Genomic DNA, 26,192 nt, shown 5'->3' with positions numbered 1-26,192 from the left:
ACTCCTCCTACAGTTTTCGTCTAATTTCAATATAACTTGGCACACAAGTAGAATACACAAAGATACATAAATTATTTCATCGGTTTTGGATTTCGATGAACGGTGTTGCCAAGGTTACTAAAAATAGGAAATTTGTGTAAAATTCCTTTAAAACGCTACTCCTCCTACAGTTTTGGTCTAATTTCAATATAACTTTCTTCACAAGTAGACTACACAAAGATATAATTTAGTGCATCAGTTTTTGATTTCGATGAATGATGTTGCCATGGTTACTAAAAATAGAATTTCTGTGAAATTCCATTAAAACACTACTCCTCCAATAGTTTTGTCCTGATTTCAGTTTAACTTAGCACACAAGTAGTACACTAAGATACATTATTCAATTTATTGCAGCATGTTGCAAAGTTTCAAATCCAAGTGCTACTTTTCCTTTGTTATATGTAATTACGTACAGACCAGTAAAGCTACAGTCTCATCAGAGACTTCTGGTTTTTACTGCTAGCAAAAACATACGAAAATGTTTTATTTTAAGTATACATAGATAGATAAAGAAAATATTTTCAAATCAAGACATGAAAATTAATTATCATAGTATTCGTTAAAAGAAAACTTTTATGATGTATGTACTCGGTGTAATCTACAGAACATTCATAGATGTGTGTTCGATCAGCACTTCCAGCCAATTATTTGTTTATCATCAAAACTGCATACCCTCAGTACCGAATCATTATACAGATCTCACTCTGTTCACACTTTACCTGTCTCCCAATCAAAGTACCGACAAGAACGTTCTGAGAACATAAGCAAACGAAATCCCGGGGGTCATGATTTGAATAACTTAGAATCTACACTACCCAAGGATGCTTCCACATAATTTTCAACTTTTCTAGCCCAGTGGTGCTTAAGACTTTTTGATGACCCCATCCTATTTTTGTCTTTTCTTGATTATCTCCCCTTGGAAGGGGATTTGGTCCTTCATATTAACAAAATTAAACTGCCCTTCATCCAAGGATGCTTGTACCAAGTTTGGTTAAAATTGGCCCAGTGGTATGGTTCCTAAGAAGTTTTAAATGTGAAAAAAAAAATTACAGACGGATGGACGGACGATGGACAACGGGTGATCAGAAAATCTCACTTGAGTTTTAAGCTCAGGTGAGCCAAAAGCTGAACCACTGATACAGGGGAAACAGACAGTAAGGAAACAGTCCCCTCCAGTTGCCCCCTCTATATAATAATCCAGATGTCATCTGGCTGAGTAGAAATGAGAAGTTCTGAACAAGATTTCATTTAAACATATTGTATTTTTATGTAAAATAACGATTTCATCTACATAAATGAATAATGTACAATATATACATATGATCTGATAAAAAGTTAGCACTTAACAGTAAAACTATTAACAAACCTTAGGACATCATATGTCCTCTTTGCAAACCTACAAAACCTCATCTCCCAAAAATAGTTCTATAAAAGAAAAACAATGTTTCTATAATAAAATACCGTAAATCCTCAAAATCATGCAAATTGTAAAAATTTTAAATGCATGAATATTTAAAACAAACTTATCAAATCAGCATTTCATTACACATTTGATTCCACATTCCAACCAGGTACAATTTCTACTTATAACAAAGGATTTGCCATCCCAAAACTACCCCAAAGAAAATTCAATTTTGAGTAACATACGATTTACCTCAAATAAACTTTAATATTATTTAAATGCATTTTAAATGGATTTCAAAGAAAATTTTATTTTTAAACCATGGCAAACTTATTTTATGTATCAAATCAGCATTTCATGGCAACACCATACACATTTGATTCCACGTTTTATTCCAAAAACAACACTGTTCAAGATAAATCACATTGTGTGCCAAGTAATATTGAAATCAGACCAAAACTGTAGGAGGAGTAGCGAACACCGTTCATAATCAAAAACCGAGTTCTGAGTTCAGTTTGGGTGAGAGAAAATCAAATTATATATGACTTAACAATTTAACACTCAAACAAGCTGGACAGAAATCACACACATTGATATTGACAGTCAGTATAAACTCAGTCTCTCACACATAGCACTATATACCACTAAATAATAAAATCTCTTGATAATCACCTCATTAATAGTTTATCCTACAAATGTGTATCAACAGGGGGGAAAAACCACTGAAAGTACCACAACGGTAAAACAAAATTATAGCAAACCTGCTTCTAGTCTCCAGAATACAAGTTAATGATATAAACACTGGATATAAATCATTTTGACTGTGGTATGTGGTTTATCATAACTGTGTTCTACTGTAATGTGTATTAACAATGGTAGGATTCGCACGTTGTCAAGCATTACTCATGAATATACATAATGTGGTGGGGACAGAGGGACAAATGGAAAATGATCTTTACAAATCACGACTCCTTTGATACCTGGACAAATCTGAATCATCAGGATAAAATACAGAATAGAAAATCATACAATTCACCTCCACTTTTTCAAACAAAGTACGATAAAAAACATTTAAACCATGTGCCTTTGTGTTGATACAAACAGTACATACATTGTATTCAGAGTTGTGAAAATCATCACCAGCTTTAACCTTAATCAGTGTTACAAGGCCACTAAACACATGGATGAATTTCTTCTCAAGGAATAAGGTAGAATAAGATATTGAAAATGCCTCCAATTTTGAATCCCCGAACATGTAAAAATTAATCTTCTTATTCTCCACTATTATTATTTACAGAAGGTAATATGGCCAATACTTTTTTATAGAAATCTTCGTCTACAATAAGAAGGTTTCTCATTCCATGGATGCTACTATTCCACAGTTAACTAATAAATTTCAAGAAATTCTGATATACTGTAAATTGGTTTAATTCCACTGCGTTTAAATTTCACAATACCTCAGAAAGTACCAATTGCGAAGGTTTTAATTTCACGCTGCAAGAAATTAATTCAAATTTCATATAAGCATTTAAATGTTTTTAAAACTAATAATAGCATTCATGATGGGTTTAATTTCGCGGAAAAATGATAAATCGCGAACATAGTGAAATTAAACATTCGTGATTATTTGCCAATTCGTTTCTTTTAACACTTAATTTGACCAATAGTGGGTATTTTCTTATATCCCCATTTTTTAAACAGCAATCATTTAACACATATATGTTACATAAGAGAATATCTTGAACCACACATATATCATAAAATTTCTTGCCAAAACTTGCATTTCAATTCACAAATGGAAAAAATATTTGAACAATTTTCATTTTTCATGGTAAAAAGGTCACATTCTTAAATTTTCAATTATCACTGAATTTTCGATAAGATAAATATGTAATCTATAATAAATGCATTCTTCTATATTTATATTGTTGATGAATCAGAGTTATTTCAGAAGATGTCATTTACTCATTCATTCATTGACATGATTCAGGAGGCAGTACTATGTGCCATATGTTATCAACAGGAGTAAGTCAATTCATTTATGAGAATAAATGAAAACAATTTCAATAAAATGTCACATAAACCAATCTTACAAAAAATCCCAGCTGCAATTGTGTTTGACAATTTCCCTAAAAAAAGGAATACTTGTCAAAAGGACATGAATCATATGAAATGTGAATGTATACGACTTTTTTGATGTTTCATCTAGAATTACCTCTGACTATCATATACTAGTATAATCACAGCTGTATCATATTTAATACATTTTGATTTAAGAGATATCAGATAAAAAATATCATATATTTTCATGATACTTAATTGTGTAATTTTGAAGTTGTTAAATGTGATATTTTTAGCACTATATATAGCCTGACACCGGGGAGGATAGTCTAACTGTATCTAAAGTATCAGACATAAACTGATCCTGTACATAAACTGAGTCTGTCAGAGCTGGCTTTATAGACAAACTCATCAGAAGTAATTCAAGGTTTAAAAACTAGAGTTGCCTTGACAACATTTACGAGAAAATGTCTCCTCTTCACTCGCTCCAGGGGGGCGTGGCACCCCCTCATCAGGTGCTGCTTGGGGAGGGACTCTCCAACATTTCTAGGAGGAAAGTGTCTATCGGAGTATCACCTATTAATTTGAAAAAGAATAAGTGTTCCAAACACTTGAGCCCTATGCTTCTAAGTGCAGGCAATCGAAGCAGTAGTTTGGCAAATCGCCCCGGTTCATCAGGGTAGTGCGTTTTACAGTATTCTTCAAGTGAAGCATACACTTTCTCTCTCAGTTGTTCTACCTCAGAAACAGCAGAAAGCCCTTTAGCATCTGCAAAATAATAATACAAAATCAGACATCCTTTTTTAAGTGATTTGACAATCTTTATTGCAATACCAGTGTATATGTATGTTTTAAAACTGACTTAATAATTGTCTTAAATCTGAACTAGAATAAGTGAACCCTAGATTCTGACCTGGGTTAAACAGAACTATAGCTCTTAAGCATCCCAGCTCTGTTTTATCCATTTTCATTTCTCGCATTTTAGCGACAAGTTCTGTGAGGACACGGTCAAAAATGGTTCCGACACCAGCTTGGTGAGCACTACTTCTGTGTACATGTAGACCAGTGGCTAGCAGTATACCGTCCTTAACGACAATCGATCGATGTGAAAAACCAGCTATCAGTAGCTCATTCCAACCTGGAAATAGAGTGGTGCCATTCATTAACAAAATTTATAAACAAGATTTGTTTCCCTTTAACTAAGAGTAAGAATTGTTGAACTTTGGTGCCTCGAACATTGATATTCCAATTACTGTATCATGGATGTCAGAGATTTGGTAGTCCCAACCACATTTACCTTCTATATCTTTAATCATCTGATATTACAAAGTTTTTCACTGGTCCCAAAGAGTTCAACTTCAAGATAACGAGATTTCACTGTATCATGAAAAATGATGAATTAACAATATTTCTTTGAATTCAGTCATTACGTAACTTTTTTTTGAGAGTCTGGAACGTACCTGCTCTCAGTAGTATAACCTGGTCGTCTAGAGGCAGCTCGGTGAAATGAGGTATTCGTTTGGCCCACTCCACCAGTGTAAACAGTTGCTTGTCTGCTGCCTGACATATATTCGTTACTGCATCTTTCTGCAACACAAAAATTTCCCTTGCATTATAAATTGCAAAATTTATTTTTTGAATTGCTTTGGCAATAAAATATTATTTAATGATATGAAACATAAAACAATAGATTAAATATAAACACATCAAATCATTATTTTGTACCTTTTCTTAAAGGCAAACATTCAAATATATAATGTACTTAATTTTTTCCCCTTAACTGAATGTTGTTTCCCTATTTTTGAATTAATTAGTTATTACATTAATGGATAAAAGAAATGGATAGGATTGGGGGAAAGGCTGAAATTCATTTCAAACAAGTGAATTACTATAGAGATACAAAAGGCCATCCCTTTATCTGGAGATTACAGCTAACATTGAAGACAGACTAAATGATGCAATGCTTCTTGTGGTAACAAAAGAATGTATCTTGTTTATTTAGAGATTAACAGTCAGTCTCATGCCACTGTTTCTAACCTATCAACTACTTTCATTTACACTATCTTGCATTGTCGTAGCTTGGATAACATTCCTCAAATTTTGAGATAAATTTTGAAAGACAGAGTATGAAAAACATAAACATGAAAATAACTGACATTTAGAAGATGATTCAAGTCTTCAAGAAAAAAAAAACTTCAATCTCTTCGTAAGTCAGAATAAATGAACTGGTTGTCACCTGAGCATCTATATAGGTGTCTGTCTTTGGTTCCACGGCTAATTCAGCCTCCAGGACCTTCTCTACAGGCATGTCCGAGTTAGCACTGCTGGTGCTCTCCACCTCCCCCTCCCCCTTCTCCTTCACTCTCTGTCTCTCCTCTTGGACAGCTGTCAACAAAACAAAGACTCTGGTCATCAACAGGGTTTAATTAAAAACTGATTGTTTAGAAAAGGTAGTTCTGCTCACCTACACCGGTCTAGCTGTTAAGACTACACATGTATTCTAGCATAAACTACACGTTTATTAAGATATAGTTGTCAGAAGACTTAGTTTTTTAGAATTCAAAAGATGTCCAAGTCTGTGTTGGAATATGAAAATGGGACTTCTATGAACTGAGTGATCTAATGTGCAGTGCTGTTTGGAATCAGAGATGAAATATTGTGATCGTCTGTTAAGAGTCTTAAGATCGAGTTTTTTATTTCAATCTGAAGCTTTATGGGTAGATGAGCAATTTCTACTTCAACTCCATGCATGGTGTTTCACAAAAAATATTGATACAGCCAAAGTATGGCGTGTGTTCTTGTTTGAACTACAGATCTAGCCCAGTAATATGGTGCATGCTGTTACCACTACAATGGACATGTTCTCTTCCAGATTTAACAGGATCTAAATATCAGTGCCTAGGAAATGGCAGTCTCAGCAAGACTTCTTCAAAGTCCAAATAACATTCTTAATATTTCAAGAGGATAACTAGCTTTTTAGTAATCTTTGAATTATGCAGAAGATAAAAAGTAATCATGCACTTGCAAGCAACACTGCATCTGGTGTGAAGTAAAATCAGCCTTTAGCTAAAAGTAATAACAATCAATCCAAATGATCAATTCCATGAAATTGTAAATAAATTAATAATCATTTCATGATTGAGTTAATCCATTCTAAGTAAATAACAACCTATCAGAAGTCAATATATCCTAACAATAAATACTTCAGATTTGTAAGACATATTTTTTTTATCAATCAGGCATGCAGAAGTGGTAAATAGGTGAAATTAGACCAATCACAGCCCTGGAAAAGTTTTGAATGGACCAATCAGGGAACACCAATTCTAAGGTCACTGGAAAGAAAAGTTAACAGATAATAGTGTATTAAGTAACCCTTCCACACAGAGAATTGTCACTACAGTAGTTTAGTACTAGAACATGTAAATATATGCTTGGCAATACATGCCCTAAAAACTTTCCAATTCTCAAAATAGTTTCGAGGAAATTTCATTGTTTTTTTTTTTTTTTTTTTTTTGCACAAAGTTTCTATTCCTGTCTTTTTCCTGTAAAACTTAATTAAATCTAATGAACAGGCAGAAGATAGGGGAAAAGTGAATTTAATTTTGAATGTTCTAAAAGCAAAGCTTTAAGCTGGCATTCTTACAGTGCCTGGAAAGCTCTATTTGTGAAGACTTCATGAGACACAGTTTGACTTCAGTGGAAAAACATTTCAAAAAAGGATTTTAAAATTCATTGCAGAGAGATGGAGATATTTAATGCCAATGCCAAACACATGTACAGATGGTAATTCTCTCCCCTCCCTTCTACCCTATTTACCACTCCTACGTACATGATCCTTGGCGCCCTGCATCAGTGCTGCATTTAACATCTGTAATATCAACATGAAGCAAATGTGAAATAACACAAAACCCTTCACAGACCACAAACATAATCTGGGGGAACAGATGTCATATGAATGGCACCTAACAAGTGTGCCACCCCTGTCTCATGTCCTTAACACAGATTCAAACAATTTTATTGGCAAAACTTGACCTGATGATTTAGCTTACATTCCCCAAAATAAATATGCATTACAAAATACAAAGTTACAATATTTTCACCAACACACATGCAAATGACAGGACGAACATTAATGAGGTATGACACGGTTCTACAAGCGATGCTTTCATTTGTATCTGACCTTCTGCACCTAGTGATATAAATGTGCTGAGTAACACTCTGTTAGTGACTGACCAGGTGAATGATACTGATAATACTGCACAGTGTTTATAACTATAGCATATATTTAATTTGGTCTCGCATTTCTTTGCATCATTCTTATTCCTAAAAACAGACAAATGGGCATCCCTTATATCCCTTGTTAAAGGTGCACACAATTTCTCAATCAAAAAGCAATTCAAATTGCAATATTTTTAGTTCAAAATCGTATATGTTAACAAATATTATTGTGTTTGATATCCAGATCTAATAAAATTTTATCTTCAGGGAGGGAAAGTCCCTAAGCTGCTCGTAATAAATTAGTTCAAAATATAAATCAAATCATCAGTTGTGATCATATTTGTTTGTGTGCAATAATACCATACCATAACCATATAACCAATCAGTATATAAGGATTGGACTATATGATAGTTTACCTCTTTAAGTATTTTTTACCATTTTTTTTTTCAATTTTGCACACCATTAAAATTCATTAGTATCTTACCCTAAAGAAGTGCATCACCCAACCACATATACTTAGAGCTGATGAATTAACTTAAACATTTTATTACAGCCATGCAGTTTGTATGAGTATCAGGGGAGTTTGAAAATTAAATATAAATACAAGCTCTCTCTGAATACTATGCTTCCAGAGGCTATCTGGTGCAGTTGACAATGAGCTGCATACCTTCTCTCTTCATCCCCATGTTCAGACACTTCATGTATCGGCAGTACTGACATCGGTTCCTCTGCCTCTTGTCAATAATGCAATTACGATCATCTCGACAAGCATACGTCAAGTCTTTTCGCACTGTTCTTTTGAAAAATCCTTTGCAACCTTCACAACTAAAAATAAAGAAAAAAAAAATTATAAACCATCTTTTATTACCAGGAGACAGCCCACATGTTGAACAGTGCCAAAGAAAGCCAAAGAACAAGTTGAGCCCCACCTTTTATATTGTTTATTTTGAATTTCTATAGAAACTAAAAATATACCTGTAAACTCCATAATGTTTCCCTGAAGCTCTGTCTCCACAAATAGCACAGATATGTTTACTGTTGAGATTACTGTGTGGCATGTGTGGGTTTGTCCCCGGGGGTGAGGCTGCAGACCCAGGTGAACCAATGGACATCATGGAGGGGGATGTAACTGAGGAAGAGGGTGAGTGCAAACCTGGCGACATCATGGGCTGGGACCCAGGGGAAGCTTGTGACTGGGACATAGGGTGCTGAATTCCGTAGGGATAAAATGAAGGTGAAACTAGAGAGTTTATATCTGGCTTAATGTCTGGTGGGGACCCCATCTGTGCCATGGAGCTGACTCCCATTGAGGGCGACATCCCCATGTTCATACTGGCAGCTGTTGACATGCTCGAGTTGCTGCTTACCCCATCTAGAGAATCTGGAAGAGAAACAATTATGTACTAACTTAACGTACCCATTATAAAATCTGTAATTTTGATTCTGACATATGCATTTCTAAACTGTTTGGTAAATTAATATATTCATGATAATTGTTTTATATTGCACGCACCTAGCAATTTGAATTATTTTATGTTCTGTTGTGACAATTTTCATTTCCTACTTGTTTTGCTTGGAGAATTAACATAAACATTTACATGTCATATCAAGTTATGCAATTCTATGAAAGCATGCATTTATATCCCTTTGAGTTACATAACAATGAAATGTTCGACTATAATTTAATCGAAGTATTAATTTACACTATTTTAACTATTATTTACACAAGTAATAAATGAACACTATTTTTTTTTTAAGACTGAACAGATTTCCTTCTGTATGACTTACAATCAATATGCCAAACTGTCACAGTATTACAGGTAAATAACTGTCTATTACACACCATATTTACATAAAACATGAATAACAAATGAAACGTGTATATTTGATTTAACATATCGTAAAAGCATTTCTTAAAATATGGCTTTGGTTATAAAAGGTGTAAATATCGATTAATTTTTCTCTAATTTATCAAACATGGCTCCTATGCTTGTTCCCTGGAATGTTTGAATGGAGTTCATTCAGAGGGCACGAGACGCGAGGCAACATGACCTAGCCAGATTTACAACCCAAAACTATCCCTCCCAGCTTATTCTAAATTTACACTAAAATGGTGGTAAAATTATTTCCAAAACATTAAGCCTATTTAGATCTCCCATAAACAATTAGAGCTACGGCAAAAAATGTTCCCGATGAACCCTTCTACAGGTACGCTCAACCCCAAATACTTCAAAATGGCGGCTAGTTTAGCCAATGTTTATTTCTTGTACTGGGTGCGATTATCGAATGTTTTCTGCATGACAAACACTTTAAATGCTCAAACGTCACAATGTATACATACCCATTTCTGATGGATCCATGCTTATATGTATCGCTTCAAATAATAACAAATTCAGCACTAAATCAATCGTTTTGCAACATAGCCACAGACCTCATTACACTGAAATTTATCTGACCCACTTTACCACATAATGCAATGTACGGAATTTCCCATAATGCAACTGGGTGTGAAACTCATTCTAGCATATTTTCAAGCAACATGAACAATCAACATAAGGATTTAAATATGAAATCTATTGAAACTTACAATTCTAACCACCTAGAGTAACGATAAATCATTATATATTAATATTAAGGCAGTTATCTCTGTTTTTTGGGAATGTGGTATGAGGTGGGATCAGAGGTCAAGGTTTACATGAGGTGACGTAAACACTTTGGAGAGCCATCGCTCGAAGAAGTCAGTCACCTGTTATACATGTGAAATCCATGTTATGCGCTTAGCATTTGGCATGTTTATAGAAAATAAACAATCCATCGACTCAGCATTAAAAACACGAACAAGTCTATGTTAAAGAGTAGTAAAGCAAAAAAAAATAAAATACCAAGAGAACATGGAGAAGTTTTGATGTGATTTTTTAAAGTGCTAGATCTAGGCCTACTGCTAGGTCTACATTTAGGCTATATTGCTATAAATCTAATGCTAACAAATATGCAATTAACTTAATTAATATGCATAACTTTCAGACTCGTGATACTAGCCATCCAATGAATGATGGATCATACAAAATTTCTCTCAGTGAACAATAGGCCCGTGGGTTACAAAGCTCACCTGGGTCAAAAATATAGCTATAGATTTAAAAAAAAAAGGAAAGAAACATATTTACAAATGAAAGTCCACTCTTCTTTTATATCAAATTTACAGTACATCGTAGCGAGTGTTATTTGAAATTCCAATCTTTTTCTTTATATTTTGGTTAGAACTTTGTATCCAGTTCCCCCATTCGTATACGCATGATTCAATCTATGCAAAACTGTAATAAACTTAAATGCACACCCAATAGAAATACATCTTTTGGAAGAATTCTTTTCAATTTGCAAAATGAAAAATGTTGTTTTGTCAGTAGAATAAGAATTGAATATTTTCTCTATTTTTATCAATTCGTCGACCTTTAAAAAATGTTGCTACATGTAATGGCAATAAATTCCCTCACATTTATCTTTATACAGGCATTTTCCTTTTTGCACTTCTAATGTAAAATGGTTTCCCAGACATTCATAATTCAAACATATAATTTATAAGGTAACAATGATTTTGGAACTTTCAGCACCAGAACAATTGAACCAGTATGAATTTACATTGATTGCCAAATTAATGTACAATTTTACATGGAATTTGATATTTTTACATCCGCTGAATATTTTTTCTCCTTTATTTCTTTAAAAAAAAAACCATTGCCGTTTATCAATTAATGAACAACACTACACTGATGTATAAGCATATATCACTTGTACAGATTTCTGGATCAGTGGCTGTTCCATCAATGAAATGTACTATGACGTGCATAGCAATAAAACAATAACTATTATTAAAATCTTTTTCATCCTACTTTACATGAATATTTAAACAAATTTTTTGTATATAGTGCCATTGTGCACGTTCTATTTTACTCGGAAACTTATCACGTGTTTCCCATAGCAAAACATTGAACTGCCATTCTTTCTATGATATTGAAGGGTACCCATCTTTTATTCGCAACTCCTCCTATACCACTGAATAAAATTTAATGATGCATTCACAGATTCTTCATTACATTATGTCATTGTGCACCTCCTATTTTACTCTTTGATCTGACACTTATTTCGGGTCTCCCAGAGCAAAACATGGACTTTGCCACTATAATTATATGGGAGGCGGAGGTACCTCAGTAATCTCATTGCTCACTGTACCTCTAGTTTAAACTTTATTCAGTGAAAATGAATTCCATTTTTCTACTTTGAATGAAACAAAAATGCGAGGGTGGAAACGGTACCCCAATATCAGTTAGTATAGATAAGAATTTTCCGGAAATCACTTGACAGACACGGACTCTCTATGATTAAAATAAGCATTCCGAGAGTCATCTTCGCTAGCCAAGGCTGTGTCGTACGATACTCTCCTCATAAACGTTCACGAGGAGAGTAGCGTTTCAGTGAGAAACCCTTAACCAGCGAAGATGTCTGAGAGTATGGCATTAGCAATACTAGTCACCTACTGGCAAGTGTAATCTGGTTCCCTCTAAAAATTGAATTTAAATGGAGCAAAATTATAAAACTTGATCTATAACTCATCAAGGCAAAGTCACATACCAAAAATAAGCTCAATAGTTGCAAGTGTTTAAAAGAGAAAAGGTAGAAAGCTTAAATATTAAAAAGGCCGCAATTCCGTCAAAAATTATAGAATTAAGTGTAACGAAAAGCAAACTTGATCTGTAACTCATCAGCTGGATACACTTACATACCAAATATCAGTTCAGTATTTTTTTAGAAAAAAAGTGTGGAAAATCGTGGGACTGACTGACAGACATACGGGCAGCTAGACGGACTCTCAATGCAATCTGCAGATAAAACTGAAATATGATCCAGAGTAAACCTTTTCGTATTTTTATCGAATTCAACTTTAACATACGATATATAGAAACTTATATAAATCATTTATAGCATTAACCTTTTCCTCAGACATTCACAGCTGATTTAATGTAAAATCATTTCTTTCACGGCGCATCCGTAAAAATATTAAACGAAACTGTAAAGAAAAATCCCGATACATACTAGCAAGTGTGTTTAAAAAAGGCCATTAATACATTTTCACCCAGACTGCCACCCATTTATTACTTTTAATTTACTCATTTTTTAATTACAATTTAAATGCACGAAATCATAATAAGTTCAAATTTGTATTAATTTCTCTAAAGATACAATTTCTTGTTCTGTTTTGTAGAATTTTTTCCCCAAATATATCTGGTTAAATATTGCTGTAAAGCGCAGTCCGAGACAATTTTTATGCAAACTATCCTATTTATAATGACAATCCTCTTTCGCAGATGTTCACTTGAAATTGCAAGAAATCGATAAAGAGATTCCACAAAAATGAATGAATGTCATGTCGCCCTAACAGTTTCCTCTCTTTTCTATTCATTTTCCGGTTATATACTTACGTTGATGTTGTCGAAAAATATTTTTCAAACGATCCGAGTAGCGGGGATCCAATCTATACATGGGGAGGATCAAGGGGCGCTAGCACACTTGTTGCTCCATGTTGTATGTATACCGATAGCGACGGGCACCTGTCTGGAGACGATGCCTTCTAAATTTGTTGGATGTAGCTGACAATAACAAACACCTTGCATTGAAGCAGGAAAAAAATCGATAGCAACTAGACGGCTTTAAGATCTACTTAATTGTTTTTGTGTCAACTTAGAAGAGGGTTTCAAATAATTTAAATCATTTATCTAAAAAAAAAAAAATCCTTTCGTGACTGAAAAATAAAACAACCAATTGACTGCGCCAACCAGGAAGTAATAAGGAGGTTGAGGTTTTACCTAGATTTCATGCATATATCTCGTATTAATTAGAACTTACTTAGAATTTCAGAGTTGTGTCCCCTCTAGCCCCTCGAACTTTTAAATCTGACGAATTAAGGGGTATCAATAAAAAAAAAAATCATGCGATTTTTGTTTTTTGTTACCTAACAGACAAATTTGAATATAACGAATAAATTAGATCCGCAAAAAAAATCCCCCGTCCAAGGAGGGGTGTGTGTCCCTTCTGCACAGCCATCATATACAGACTGAGGAATGATGGCGCAAAAGGGTTTGATTGTTGTTCCCAGATAAAGACGGGGTAGTTGTCGCACACCGATCTGCAGAGATGACACCATATCACGTTGACTACGGCATCGAAAATCCATACTTTTCCCGCCTACATCACTGAAATACTTAGAACTTAAAAGCGAAATTACAGGCGGAATATAACCCACTGGTAATAAATTCACTAGCCATAGAGGTTGAAAATACAAGGGAAATGTAGCTTCTTAAACATTTTATGACACTTAAGATGCATATGGAGAAAAATGTGAGGCCTGGAACAGAAAGCTTCCAAACGCACCTGTGTTAATCTACACGTGACATGTGAATAGGGGATTGTTTTCGCAAAAAATATTTTCCCTTTATTCATATCTTCACTTTAAAATTCTACGTTTTTACATGTAATACAAAGATACTTTACCTAAGTGACTTACACGGGATACATAGAATTTTACAACGCAGGGAGGTAATTTGATATTCACTGATTCCCACCCACCCCTTTTTGTTTTAATTTGTTTTGTACTGTTATTTGGGGAGTGTGTGTGTGGCTGGGTGTGTGTGTGTGGGAGGGGGGGTATAATGTATGTGTACGTGTCACGATCCTCTCGAATAAGTATCTTGACGTTTTACCCTCCTCTTACCAAGTACATTCACCGTTGCCATAGAATTCATACTGCATTATAATGAAGACCTTTGAAATAGTACCTCTGAAGCTTTGGATGGTATTTGTTACTGTATATGGGCAGTTACTGTAAAAGAAACCTTGTCATTTTGTTTGTCCATAGAAACACAGATTATGTCAATAACCCGTTTGTGTCGTAATTATTACATTGATTTCTCAAGAGTTTTCTACTAGTATACATAAATTTAAAAACTCCACACCATTATTACTATAATTTTAATTTTTATTTCTTCTTTTTTTCTTTATTTTCCCGATCCTTCAACTGGCGTCGGAATTGCATAAATATTATGAATTTTGTAGAAGATTACGCCAGACGATGGACCAGACACGAAAAAGAACGCCTGAACACGTTGTCAGAATGGATTAAATGTATCAGATGTATATTAAAATCGCGCATTCAAAGATTGAGGGGCAATATGAAAACCATCTTTCCTTCTGTATTCAACAATCCAGAAGTGGATTTTTTAGATAAATAACATGAACAGTACGTACGTACTGATCCTTGCTGACAAAGCAGGTGACAACATTGTCTTTGTGTTTGTTATGCTCGTTAATTACCGGTATATAGTACTGAAATGTATATTAGAGGAACTTGGATTTAATTCTACAAGTGGTAATCCAACTTTCTCATAGTTCCCTTTCTATGTCATATGTCAGTTTTGAATATTTTTAATATTCCAAACAAACAAACTGAATTCTAAGTACCATATCTATATTGGATTCCAAACTTCATAAGAATTCTTACAAAGATACATAGCAGGTTCCAGTAATGTTCGTTCAAGCCTCTTTCTTTACTCCTCACTAAGGTGGTGTAAATCAGGTTTGGGTACTAAAAATTCCATGAAAATTTGAAATCCAAAGATTTTACCAAAATCAACAGCTTAAAAACTTACGACTTTTCAACTTCATACACAACCATTCCCCACGATGAATTAAAGTCCAGGCTTTGTGATATAATTGACAGCTGCTTTTTCAATAAAAATGGAATTATATATTTACTTACCTTTTCATTGGTCATTTACAAAATTACTCTGTTAAAACATTCTATTTGTACACGCATGTACTCTGAAGTTGATATTAAAAAGATGCTTGAGTTTCTGATTGACAATATCTATGTAGTTTTTGGAGACCAGGTCTTCCAACAATCTATTGGAAATCCCATGGGAACCAATTGTGCCCCGTTATTAGCAGACCTATTTCTTGTATTCATATGAAGCAGAATTTGTCCAAAATCGTATAAGTGAAAAGAATAGAACACTTGCTTTGGCCTTCAACTCGACATTTAGATACTGGTATATCGACAACATATTGTCAACTAACACTGGTTATTTCCATTCTTAGAATACGTCGAAACGATACTGCAGTATATCCCGGTTATAGCTTGAGATAAAAGATATGCCACAGAGTCTGACACATCTGTTTCATATTTGGATATTTTATTGAAAAGACGTTAAAGATAACCTAACAACAAAAACGTGATGAATTTACCTTTTCAATCGTCAAATTCCGGCCTTACTTATGCAGCGAAAACCTTCAACACCTGCATACGGGGCTTATATCTCTAAGTTCATTCGATACGCAAGACATGCTCTATGTATGTATAATTTCTAAAACGATGTAAATTACTGACAAACAAGTTGATGAAACAAGAATATCAACAGTCGTTTAAAATCATCGTTCCAAAAGTTCTATAGTCGATAAAATGACCTTGTCAGCAAATACCTTTAATCATTGTCACTGTGTCGAACATATGTGTCGAACATATTAATTATCACACTCCAAGATTCTGAATTATATGGCTCAAAGGATCATCTTTATACATCTAGGGCTCTAAATGATCAACTTAATTCACATTTCCTGAGATTTCGACTAGTACAAATGATCTCCTCAGAGTCAACTTTACACTCTTAAGATTCTAAATGATCTGCATAAGAGAACTAATTTTACATTTCTAAGACTTTGAATTCGACTATCCCAGCGAATTATCTTAACAGGACTCTGAAATGACCTGCGTCACGTATCTTTACACTATTTAGGTCTCGAATCATCCGAATTATCCTTCTCACGGTTCTAATTAATCTGTCCCACAGGATCCCAGAGGGTCATTTTACACGTCTTTATTAAATTTTTTCAGATGAATAATAATAAACACCTTAAGTTTCCACGAATTCTGAAAGATCTGATTGAAATGACCATCTTTATACTTCCTAGGCTATAAATAATCAGTCTCAGAGGTTCATCTTCACAATCTCTGGGTTCTGAATGATCCGCCTTGTAGGTTCTTTATACCCATGGCCTAAACAACCTGTCTCAGAGATCCAGTGCCCTAAATGATTTGTTGCAGAGGATCTCCAACATTTTCAGAGACCAAATGATCTATATCAGAGGATCATTTTAAACTTAATCCTGGGCCCTCAATGATTTATCTCAAAGGATATCTTAGTACTGTATAATAACATCCAGGTCTCTAAGGGATCTTGTCAGAGGATAATATGTACACTTCCAGTGCTTTATATGATCTATTTCAGAGAATCATCTTGACACTTCCAAGGGGTTTAAAAGATACATATTACTGATGACGCAATTTGACTTGACAGCGTCAGAACTTTTTAACTGTAAGGTACACAATGCAAGTTGACAAACATATACGTGTTATTCTCCTCTTAAAAGTTTGAGGGGATATATAGTGACGCGTGTGTTAGTGCTCTCTGTGCGGAACGGAAGTGAATTGCATCTGGATCGATGTTAAATGCTGCCTTGATATAGATACATGTTATTGTACTCTTTGCGAGGGATGCTCCGCTTTGCGGCGCCCTTCTTTAGAGTTCTACGTTTGCATGTATGTGTTCTTGTTTAACGTCCCTCTCGAGAATTTTTCACTCATACGGAGACGCCGCTATTTGCCGGTGGAGAGCTGCAAATTTTGTCCTATACTCTGCACTCAGGGCTATTTCGCAATGATGGATCTTTTTTGTGCCGGCAACTACTGTGACATTGGACCTCGGTTTATGCGGTCTCATCCGAAGAACCGGTCTCCACGCCCCACAGTGGGACTCGAACCAGCGACGTAAGAATTGACTCCTTACTCTGCGACCCTAGAGCAGACGATTACGCCACGCCGGCGACTAAAGTTGTATGGGTACGTACCATCAATTGTCTTTTAATATTATCATAAGACTATATAAAGACTATACAGATCTTGTTTCGTGGTTAAATATCAATTTTACAAGTTCCAGACTTTAAGGTTTTTTTCCCGTAAACCTAGAAAAGACCAACAGAGAAGACTTCAATAAATTAGAATGCCTTCACGTAACACGAGAAACCTCTATAGCTATCTAATTTACAATACATTGTACCTAATGCCTCCCGTCCTACTTTCTGTCAACTTCATTTATCTTCAGGAATAGAAGAGAACAACTGAAACCAATTTATGCCTATCCACGTATACTTTTTTTCTGTTCTGCTTGTATATAATCTCTTGTCGGCGATCATATTCCAACTAGACTTTCATCCCGAAGCTCCGAATTATCTCCTGGTAATGGTTAGATTGAAAGTAAAAATATCTTCGGAAATAAATCATTAAGAATATATCTCCACGGATGTTAACGTGCAAAGCATATTCTTCCTGCCTCCTACGCTTTGATCAGAATAATTTGGCCTGTCGTAAAATGTATTAATCGATATCAATTTATAGGATAACCATTCCTTGGTAACATATAATCAAATATTTTATAAACTGTTATTGTCATGATAAAATTTCAACTTTTGTTTAATGATGCCATTCCGAATAATCATTCGTAAAAAACGGCATCATTAAGAGCCTTAGCCAAGGGCGACAAACAAAGTCAATAGGCCAAAGCCAATAGATAAGGTGTCAAATGAAATATTCATGTAGATAGCCAGAAAGAATGTGCCTTTGTACCAATTGTTCGCGAAATAATCCATTGTACCAGCACAAAGAGATAGAGAGAGATTTGGAAAGGAAGAGGTTAACTTTGACATAAAGAAAAAAACATTTCAGAAATGTTTAATTCTTCGTGTTGATGACAAGGGTATAATGTTGCAACAATTTCAAATGAAGCAATTTTAACTTAATAATCATAATAGATTACAGTACTGTGTTATTTAAAAGGAGTTGTGAAAGGTCAGAGAGTGCATCACAAATTTACATTTTATGCAAATATAAGACATCAACATCAGCATGCTACACAACATATATCGGTATGAAATAAAGAAGATAATCAAGGTTTTAGTTAAGTTTTATAAGGAGGGGGGTTAAAAATTGATCTTTTTAAATTTACAGCTGGTTGCAGTTTCCGGGTCGGAGTGTTAATTACGAAAACCTCGTTAGACCGGATTAGCTGATTGATCCGTCTGGATGAAGTAACATGGCGGACTACACTTAAAAAGCGATAAAAACGGACCGAGGCATGTAAAAACAAGACAAATTACATAACCTGATATAAACGGCCGTCACATACATGGTAGTATCGGCATATTTTACCTTTAATTAAATACCCCTTAACCAATACGTTTATGGAGAAAATCCAACACCAAAGTCCATTTGTATACAATAAATGGAAAGCGACGTCCTGAGAATTAGTTAATAAATCATTGCCTGTTTATCAATAAGCTGGTCTGATAATTAAATTTTTATTTTAAAATGTCAATCTTTCTTCCTCAAGCGACCAATTCTCTTGGACGTCCATTTCCTCAATGTAACAATAGAAGATTGCTTTAATCGTTTAGTTATTCAAATTGTATGAGCGGCCACGGGACGGAGTTCACAAACCTTGCATGCCCCCTGAACATGGCATTGATCGCTGTCCAGTTCGTATAAACAACTCGCCACATTATATACATGCGGCCCGTCTGCCGCATACTTTTGGCGAAGTTTAGTCTTACTGATTCAAATATTTAAGGTATTCACAAGTTTTAATGTATTCTTTTTTTAAAGTTGCAAAATGCAGTTAAAATTCGAGATACTCGTAAATAAAAAGAAATCGTAATGAAAATCAAATTAAATTGCACTAGTCCGTAATTATACAATCATTGTTGTGCATACTGATTTTTGCCATACAAATCCAGCACTGACTTTAAAAGTGAATTTTTATATAAATCCATGGACCAAAAAAAATGGCAATAACTGTTTATATCTAATTAATGAGCATAACTTCTTAACTGACAGACGACATGAATTACTTAACAGGTTACGAGAAGCAAATTAATTAAAAAGTAATTTTAAATAATTCTGTTTTACCTGTAATTGGGGGAATCCACAGTCCATGCAGACTACTTTCCGTTTCTATAGGTTTGAAATTAGCAACCATATTAGATTTACATGAAGCATCTGAAGTAATGAACATATAGACGAACTTAATAGCCCTAGTAAGTAATGTAAACATGTAAGCCTCATTTTGATTGGCTAACCCTTGCCTTGGGTTCGAGAAGTACGAATTTTCCCGAAATCTTTGGTAATCGGACTCAGAAAACTTGTGCTTTTTATCTTGCATATGTGAAGGATTATCAATTTCACCTAGTGTCTAAATATATCTTAATTTGCTGCTGTAAAGAGTATTGCGTAGATTTTGCAGATAAATACACCAAAAAAAAATATAAATGAATTTTATTTTTTCAGAGGACGAAATAAAGATATTTCTCACGTATCTTTCTTAAAAAATACGGATGTTAGAGATCTTTCTTAGATAGGAAACTCAGTCTTTAACCGTATATTTTGCAAGCAAAAATATTGATTCACAGAACGCATGGACGTAAGTTTACTGCCCCAATTAAAACACTATGCCAATATATATATACGTGTACATGTATATATCAAATAATATTTTATGAAACATTTATTCATATCTGATGAATATGTATCTGTTTATTTACATCAAACAAAATTTTAACAGATAATCGATCTCTAATGAAATCTTAACACTGTCTGTACATTTAAATTTTTAACAAGCGAAATTTGAAGACGGTACAAGTGTATACATGTATTTTGAATTAAATCTTTAATTACGTTGGACATGTAAATTTATATAAATTTAAACCTACTCATTTATTTTACGAAACTTACTTATGAAACGACTAAAATTCTTCAGCTGAATTTTATTTCCAAACTGAATTCTTCATACAATAATCTCTCTCTCTCTCTCTCTCTCTCTCTCTCTCTCTCTCTCTCTCCCTCTCTCTCTCCCTGGAATAAATTTCATTCATTTCACATAAATGAGCGATTTTGAACTTTTAATTTCAAAAATATTAAAGCTAAAATTCAAACTACACAGGGACTTAAATCATTTACATGAGTTTAAATTCATTTATTATTCACATTTTTATTTAATTTTGAATTGTATTGCAAGGTTTATATGAATAGCATATTTTATGGAACAGTAGAAGGATATTTGCTGCATGCAAGATGAACAGATTATTTAAACCGACATGCACATATTTCACCGTCCTCAAACAACCTTTGAATATAAACATACATATGACAATTATCTTTTTTTTTACCTTTAAGGCTCAATTTAAGAAGAAAATACAGGTGTCACACTCATGTTTCTTCTACCTTAATTTTTGTTGATATCAAATTAAAGGATTGGCCGACTTTTTATTGAGGTCTGAAAAGAAGTCGTGGAAACACAAGAAAAGATATTATCATCGGGCATTCTACGATTTCTTCATTTTATCTGATTAACCAGGCCCAGCATGTCACGTGTAATAAAACTACATGTATAATAAACAGACTGTATTTAATATCATATATATGTAAAAATAAACTTTAGGTACTGAGTATTGAAAAAGGCTTTCAAATGCGTTTTGAAATCATGTATACTGATAGTATAGCGAAAAATATTCAACCCCACCACACCCACCCCTCCAACCGTACCCCAATTTCTGTTTATAATTAAATTTTTTTGGTCATTTTGAATTTTATATACATGTATAATTGAAGCTCAAACTAAACAACGACGAGGACGATGAGCGCAGAAAATGCTATCTGTGTGTGCACCGATAAAACTGAAATGTTCGCAATCCAGTATGCTTATCTCCCTTATGGATCTACGTTTTGAAATCATTCTTACAACTCCTGTGAGTACGTTTAAGAATTTGAGTATACCGTCCTAGACGCACGTACACAAGTAAAAATATTAGTTCGCCGCCACTTCCCAACAGCAGATTGACAACGCTCTCGGGTTTTTAGGAAATAAAACGCGATAGAATTATTGAAATTTTCATTATACATTTGATAGTGTGTTAGAAAAAACAGCATCAGTTAACATTTATCGTTTAAATTACCATGTGCATATCACAAACAAAATTTGTCATGGCGCTAGGCATATCAAGCTTTTTTAACAATCTGGGTGCATTTTGTCAATCTATTTCGTACTCTTCGTCCTCATTTCAAATTCTTTGTTGAATAAACCGTGCATTCAAGATGCGTTCGTCTCATCTTTTGTTTGTTGCGTTTCCGTTTCCGTGGACCCTCCTCTAACTTTTTGGTCCTTTTTAAAAAAAAATTCTTAAGATTGAAAATAGTTTATTGATAAGAAATAATTTAAATCAAATACTCAGTAGCAAGTATTACATATATTGAAAATTAATCCTTTAAAGGTGTTCAGCGTTCTTCACATGCAGGTTTCACATTGGATTTGTGAATCTACCAGCAATGACGTTAAACTTTATAACACACATGTTAAATATTGATTGTCTTCATTCTGTGTATAATCAGCAAGAAATTGCCATTACTTAAATCCAAGGAACTTAAGGATGCGTCTTCTTAAAGATGTTCTTCTTTTAGGAGCAACCATTTCTTCTGTCGCTCTTGATTCCACAACAGAATGTTGTACAGAGCTGGTATTGAGACAAGTCTCTGTGGAGGTCCTGGGGCATTCACTCTTTGGATTTTCTTTCAAGTTTTCGATATTAAACAAAAAGAGCCTCCTGGGTACACAATGGTCATCAAATTCTTTCAGTTTCTTGACAGATTGTACCCTAGGCAAATTTTCATGAACTGCCTGCAGTTCCTGCTTTCTCTCGAGGTTTTCTTGATAGGTTGTGATTTCTTCCATTCTGAACTTTGTCCGGCTTTTTATCTCTACATCGTGTTCTTTGCAAACAGTTTCATCACTTTTCCCTTCGACCCACTTGACAATGTCTGCCTTGATCTCTTTTTTGATTTTTGAAACATTAGTTGCGGCAATCTCGGTCTTTACTATCTGTCTTGCACTTTCAATGATGCTTTGGATATATTCCACCAGATCTTCCTTATGAACAGTTGGTTCATCACTTTTCCTTTCGATCTGCTTTACAATGTCTGGCTTGTGCTCTTTCTTGTTTTCCAAAACCTCTGATGCAGTAATTCCGCTCTTAAGCGTCTGTCTTGCACCTTCAATGCTGCTCTGGATATATTCCTCTAATTCTTCCTTAGAAACAGTTGTTTCTTCACTCTTCCTTTCAATCTGCTTAACAGTGTCTGGCTTGTGCTCTTTCCTGATTTCTAAAACTTTCAGTTGTGCAGTCTCGCTTTTTACTATCTGTCTTGCACCTTCAATGATGCTCTGGATATATTCCTCTAATTCTTCCTTAGAAACAGTTGTTTCTTCACTCTTCCTTTCAATCTGCTTAACAGTGTCTGGCTTGTGCTCTTTCCTGATTTCTAAAACTTTCAATTGTGCAGTCTCGCTTTTTACTATCTGTCTTGCACCTTCAATGATGCTCTGGATATATTCCTCTAATTCTTCCTTACAAACAGTTGTTTCTTCACTCTTCCTTTCAATCTGCTTAACAGTGTCTGGCTTGTGCTCTTTCCTGATTTCTAAAACTTTCAGTTGTGCAGTCTCGCTTTTTACAATCTTTCTTGCACCTTCAATGATGCTCTGGATATATTCCTCTAATTCTTCCTTAGAAACAGTTGTTTCTTCACTCTTCCTTTCAATCTGCTGAACAGTGTCTGGCTTGTGCTCTTTCCTGATTTCTAAAACTTTCAATTGTGCAGTCTCGCTTTTTACTATCTGTCTTGCACCTTCAATGATGCTCTGGATATATTCCTCTAATTCTTCCTTAGAAACAGTTGTTTCTTCACTCTTCCTTTCAATCTGCTTAACAGTGTCTGGCTTGTGCTCTTTCCTGATTTCTAAAACTTTCAATTGGGCTGTTTCGCTTTTTACAATCTTTCTTGCGCCTTCAATGATGCTTTGGATATATTCCTCCAGGTCTTCCTTAGGAACAACAGTTTCATCACTTTCCCCTTCGACCTGCTTGTCAATGACTGGCTTTTGTTCTAGCATCTTCAAAGAGATGTTCTCGTTTTTCAGTATTTCTGTAGCCCTTCCAATGATGCTTTGCATGTAATCCTTGATTTCTTCCGATTCAGCATTCAATGCACCAGATTCTCTCATTTCCATTTTATATTTGTGCAGATCCCAAAAATATTTCTCAGTCGCCCAGGGCGGCAAAAAGTCGTTTACATCTGCATTGTGTGTAATAATGCTTTGGATATTTCCAACAGTTTTCAGGACCTTTCTTTTAGGCACAAACTCCCTCATTTTTGTTTTGTCCTCTGAACTGATGTCAAAAAATTCGGGATTCAATTTATATGATACTCTAAATCTCGCCATTACTATTTACACTTCTTTTTGCGTCTTCTCTCCGTCTCACTGTTTAGGAAAATGTATACATTAGATCTATTATGACGTCAAGCTATGTCATAAATGTATTACGTCATAAAGATACTGCGTAACAATCCACTAACAATCGGAACATCACTCGGCCTTTTCCGTCAAGTCGAGAAAGTAGTAGCATCATGACAAAGTAGTAGCATAATTATAATGACAAAGTAGTAGCATATAATGATGAAGTAGCAGCATATGATGACAAAGTAATAGCATATAATGAAAAAGTAGTAGCATATAATGACAAAGTGGTAGCATATAATGAAAAAGTATCAGCATATATAAATGATAAAGTACCAGCATATAATATCAAAGTACCAGCATATAATGAAAGTTCTCCACATAAGGCAGTTACGGCGTTCCATACACATGGGCCTTATAGATCATCTGGGCATCATGTACCAGTTTTCCAACAATACAAATTGGTTCATGTTTTAAACCAGAGGCCATGACATTCACAATTTTGAAAGAAGCACCATTGCTCATCATAACTATACACGTAGCATGCTTAGTTTGGTTACTTTTAAAATACCAATAGGCATGCAGAGTAGGGAAACAAAAAGATGCATTTCAAGTTTTAAACTAATCATTAATAGTCAGCAAAAATAAGTAGTGCCCCTTAATACCTTGGGGGCACACATTTCACAACTTTTTTAAAGGCACCCTCGCTCATAAATGTTTGATTTATACCAAGGAGCAGATTTGAAAGCATTAATTAATTTTCAATATATAATTAGAGCCCCCCTCTACAGTACCCTTAAACCAGAACTCTTGAAATTCACAATTCTGGAAGTTGAACCCTTGCTCATCATAGATATATAGGTGGTTCATCTGCTTAATACCCAGGGAAGAGGTGATGATTTTCAAAGAATTAATGCATTTTAACTATATACTTTATATAGCCCCGCCATGAAACCAGTACCCCTTATCCTGGGGCAATGAAATTCACAATTTTGGAAGAGGCACCCTTCCTCATTTTAGTTATGTATGTACATGTAGTTAGTTTGATTAATACCCAGGAGCAAAGAAAAAGATTTTCAAAGAAATAATGAATTTCACTATATAATCTATATAGCCCCACCCTAGCACTAGAAACCTTGATTCTGGGGTCATGAATTTCACAATTTTTGTAGAGGACTTTTCAAATGCTTATTAACTACAACCATGCCAACAGTTTGACGGCTTGATGTCCAGGAGTAAGGAAGAAGATTTTTTAGAGATTGCATTAATTTTAGTGGTTTTGGCTCCAACCCTCAGGCCTAAGGGGGACAGGGACCATGAAATAAACAATTATTGTTACCCTTCACCCATTGATGTCTAATGCCAAAAGTCCCAAAACTGATTGGAATTGGTTGAGCGGTTGCAGAGAAGAAGCTAAAAATGTTCAAATATTAATGCACAACGCACGACGACGGACAAACACACTCAGATAGCAATAGGTCACTGAGTAAACTGAGACCTAAAAAAATGGTTACATTATATGCATAATATTCTTTGACTGAATGAGTTTTCTACCTATTCCCACATGGAACAACACATGGGATTTTACTTTTTATTGCCCGATTTTTCAAATTAATTTGGAATAGGACAGGCACGTAGCATCGTTTTTGAAAGTGGGGGGGGGGGGCAACCAGAGAAATTTTTTTTTACTTACCTGTAAAAGTTGACAAGCAAAAAAAAAAAAAAAGGAAATTGCCCAAACTCGAAAATCCTATTTCGTGCGTGTGTGTGTGTGTGTGTGGGGGGGGGGGGGGGGGGGGTAGTGGACAACTTTTTTCAAGGCCAACGTCTTTCCACTTCCAATTTTTTTTTGCATACAGTACTACATTTCCTTGATATCACTATACTGTGATAAGAAGTGGGGGGGGGGAGGCAACCAACCTTTCAATGGACATTTTCAATAGTAAGGTAATGTTGGGGGGAAAATGGTTACATTATATGCATAATTCTTTGACTGAACGAGTTTTCCCCCCCACATGGCCCCCATGTT

General features: G+C 34.7%; 2 protein-coding genes across 5 annotated transcripts; both read right to left on the bottom strand.

Annotated features, from left to right (window-relative positions):
* Positions 1 to 2,853: 2,853 nt before the first annotated feature.
* Positions 2,854 to 19,920, bottom strand: LOC134246555 (retinoic acid receptor RXR-like). 4 transcript variants are annotated; one of them, XM_062728941.1, is made up of 8 exons: positions 19,786 to 19,920; positions 8,697 to 9,102; positions 8,389 to 8,546; positions 7,332 to 7,370; positions 5,739 to 5,887; positions 4,963 to 5,089; positions 4,416 to 4,640; positions 2,854 to 4,270 (listed from the first exon to the last, which is right to left on the bottom strand). In XM_062728941.1, exons 1-8 carry the CDS (start codon positions 19,889 to 19,891, stop codon positions 4,014 to 4,016), a joined length of 1,467 nt encoding a protein of 488 aa, XP_062584925.1. In that variant the 5' UTR covers positions 19,892 to 19,920; the 3' UTR covers positions 2,854 to 4,013. The 4 variants fall into 4 exon arrangements, with proteins under 4 accessions (XP_062584925.1, XP_062584928.1, XP_062584926.1 ...); XM_062728944.1 differs by lacking the exon at positions 19,786 to 19,920 and adding an exon at positions 10,063 to 10,206; XM_062728942.1 differs by lacking the exon at positions 7,332 to 7,370.
* A 2,353-nt stretch (positions 19,921 to 22,273) lies between these two features.
* On the bottom strand, positions 22,274 to 24,186 carry LOC134246524 (trichohyalin-like). The gene has a single exon (XM_062728908.1). The coding sequence runs from the start codon at positions 24,146 to 24,148 to the stop codon at positions 22,274 to 22,276; it is 1,875 nt and encodes a 624-aa protein (XP_062584892.1). The 5' UTR covers positions 24,149 to 24,186.
* Positions 24,187 to 26,192: the final 2,006 nt, after the last annotated feature.

The sequence above is a fragment of the Saccostrea cucullata genome, unplaced genomic scaffold (assembly GCF_032062105.1).
Source record: "Saccostrea cucullata isolate Sc308-1 unplaced genomic scaffold, CSIRO_AGI_Scuc_v1 ctg29, whole genome shotgun sequence".
Lineage (NCBI taxonomy): Eukaryota > Metazoa > Mollusca > Bivalvia > Ostreida > Ostreidae > Saccostrea > Saccostrea cuccullata.
This window is presented reverse-complemented; position numbering and strand designations above follow the sequence as displayed.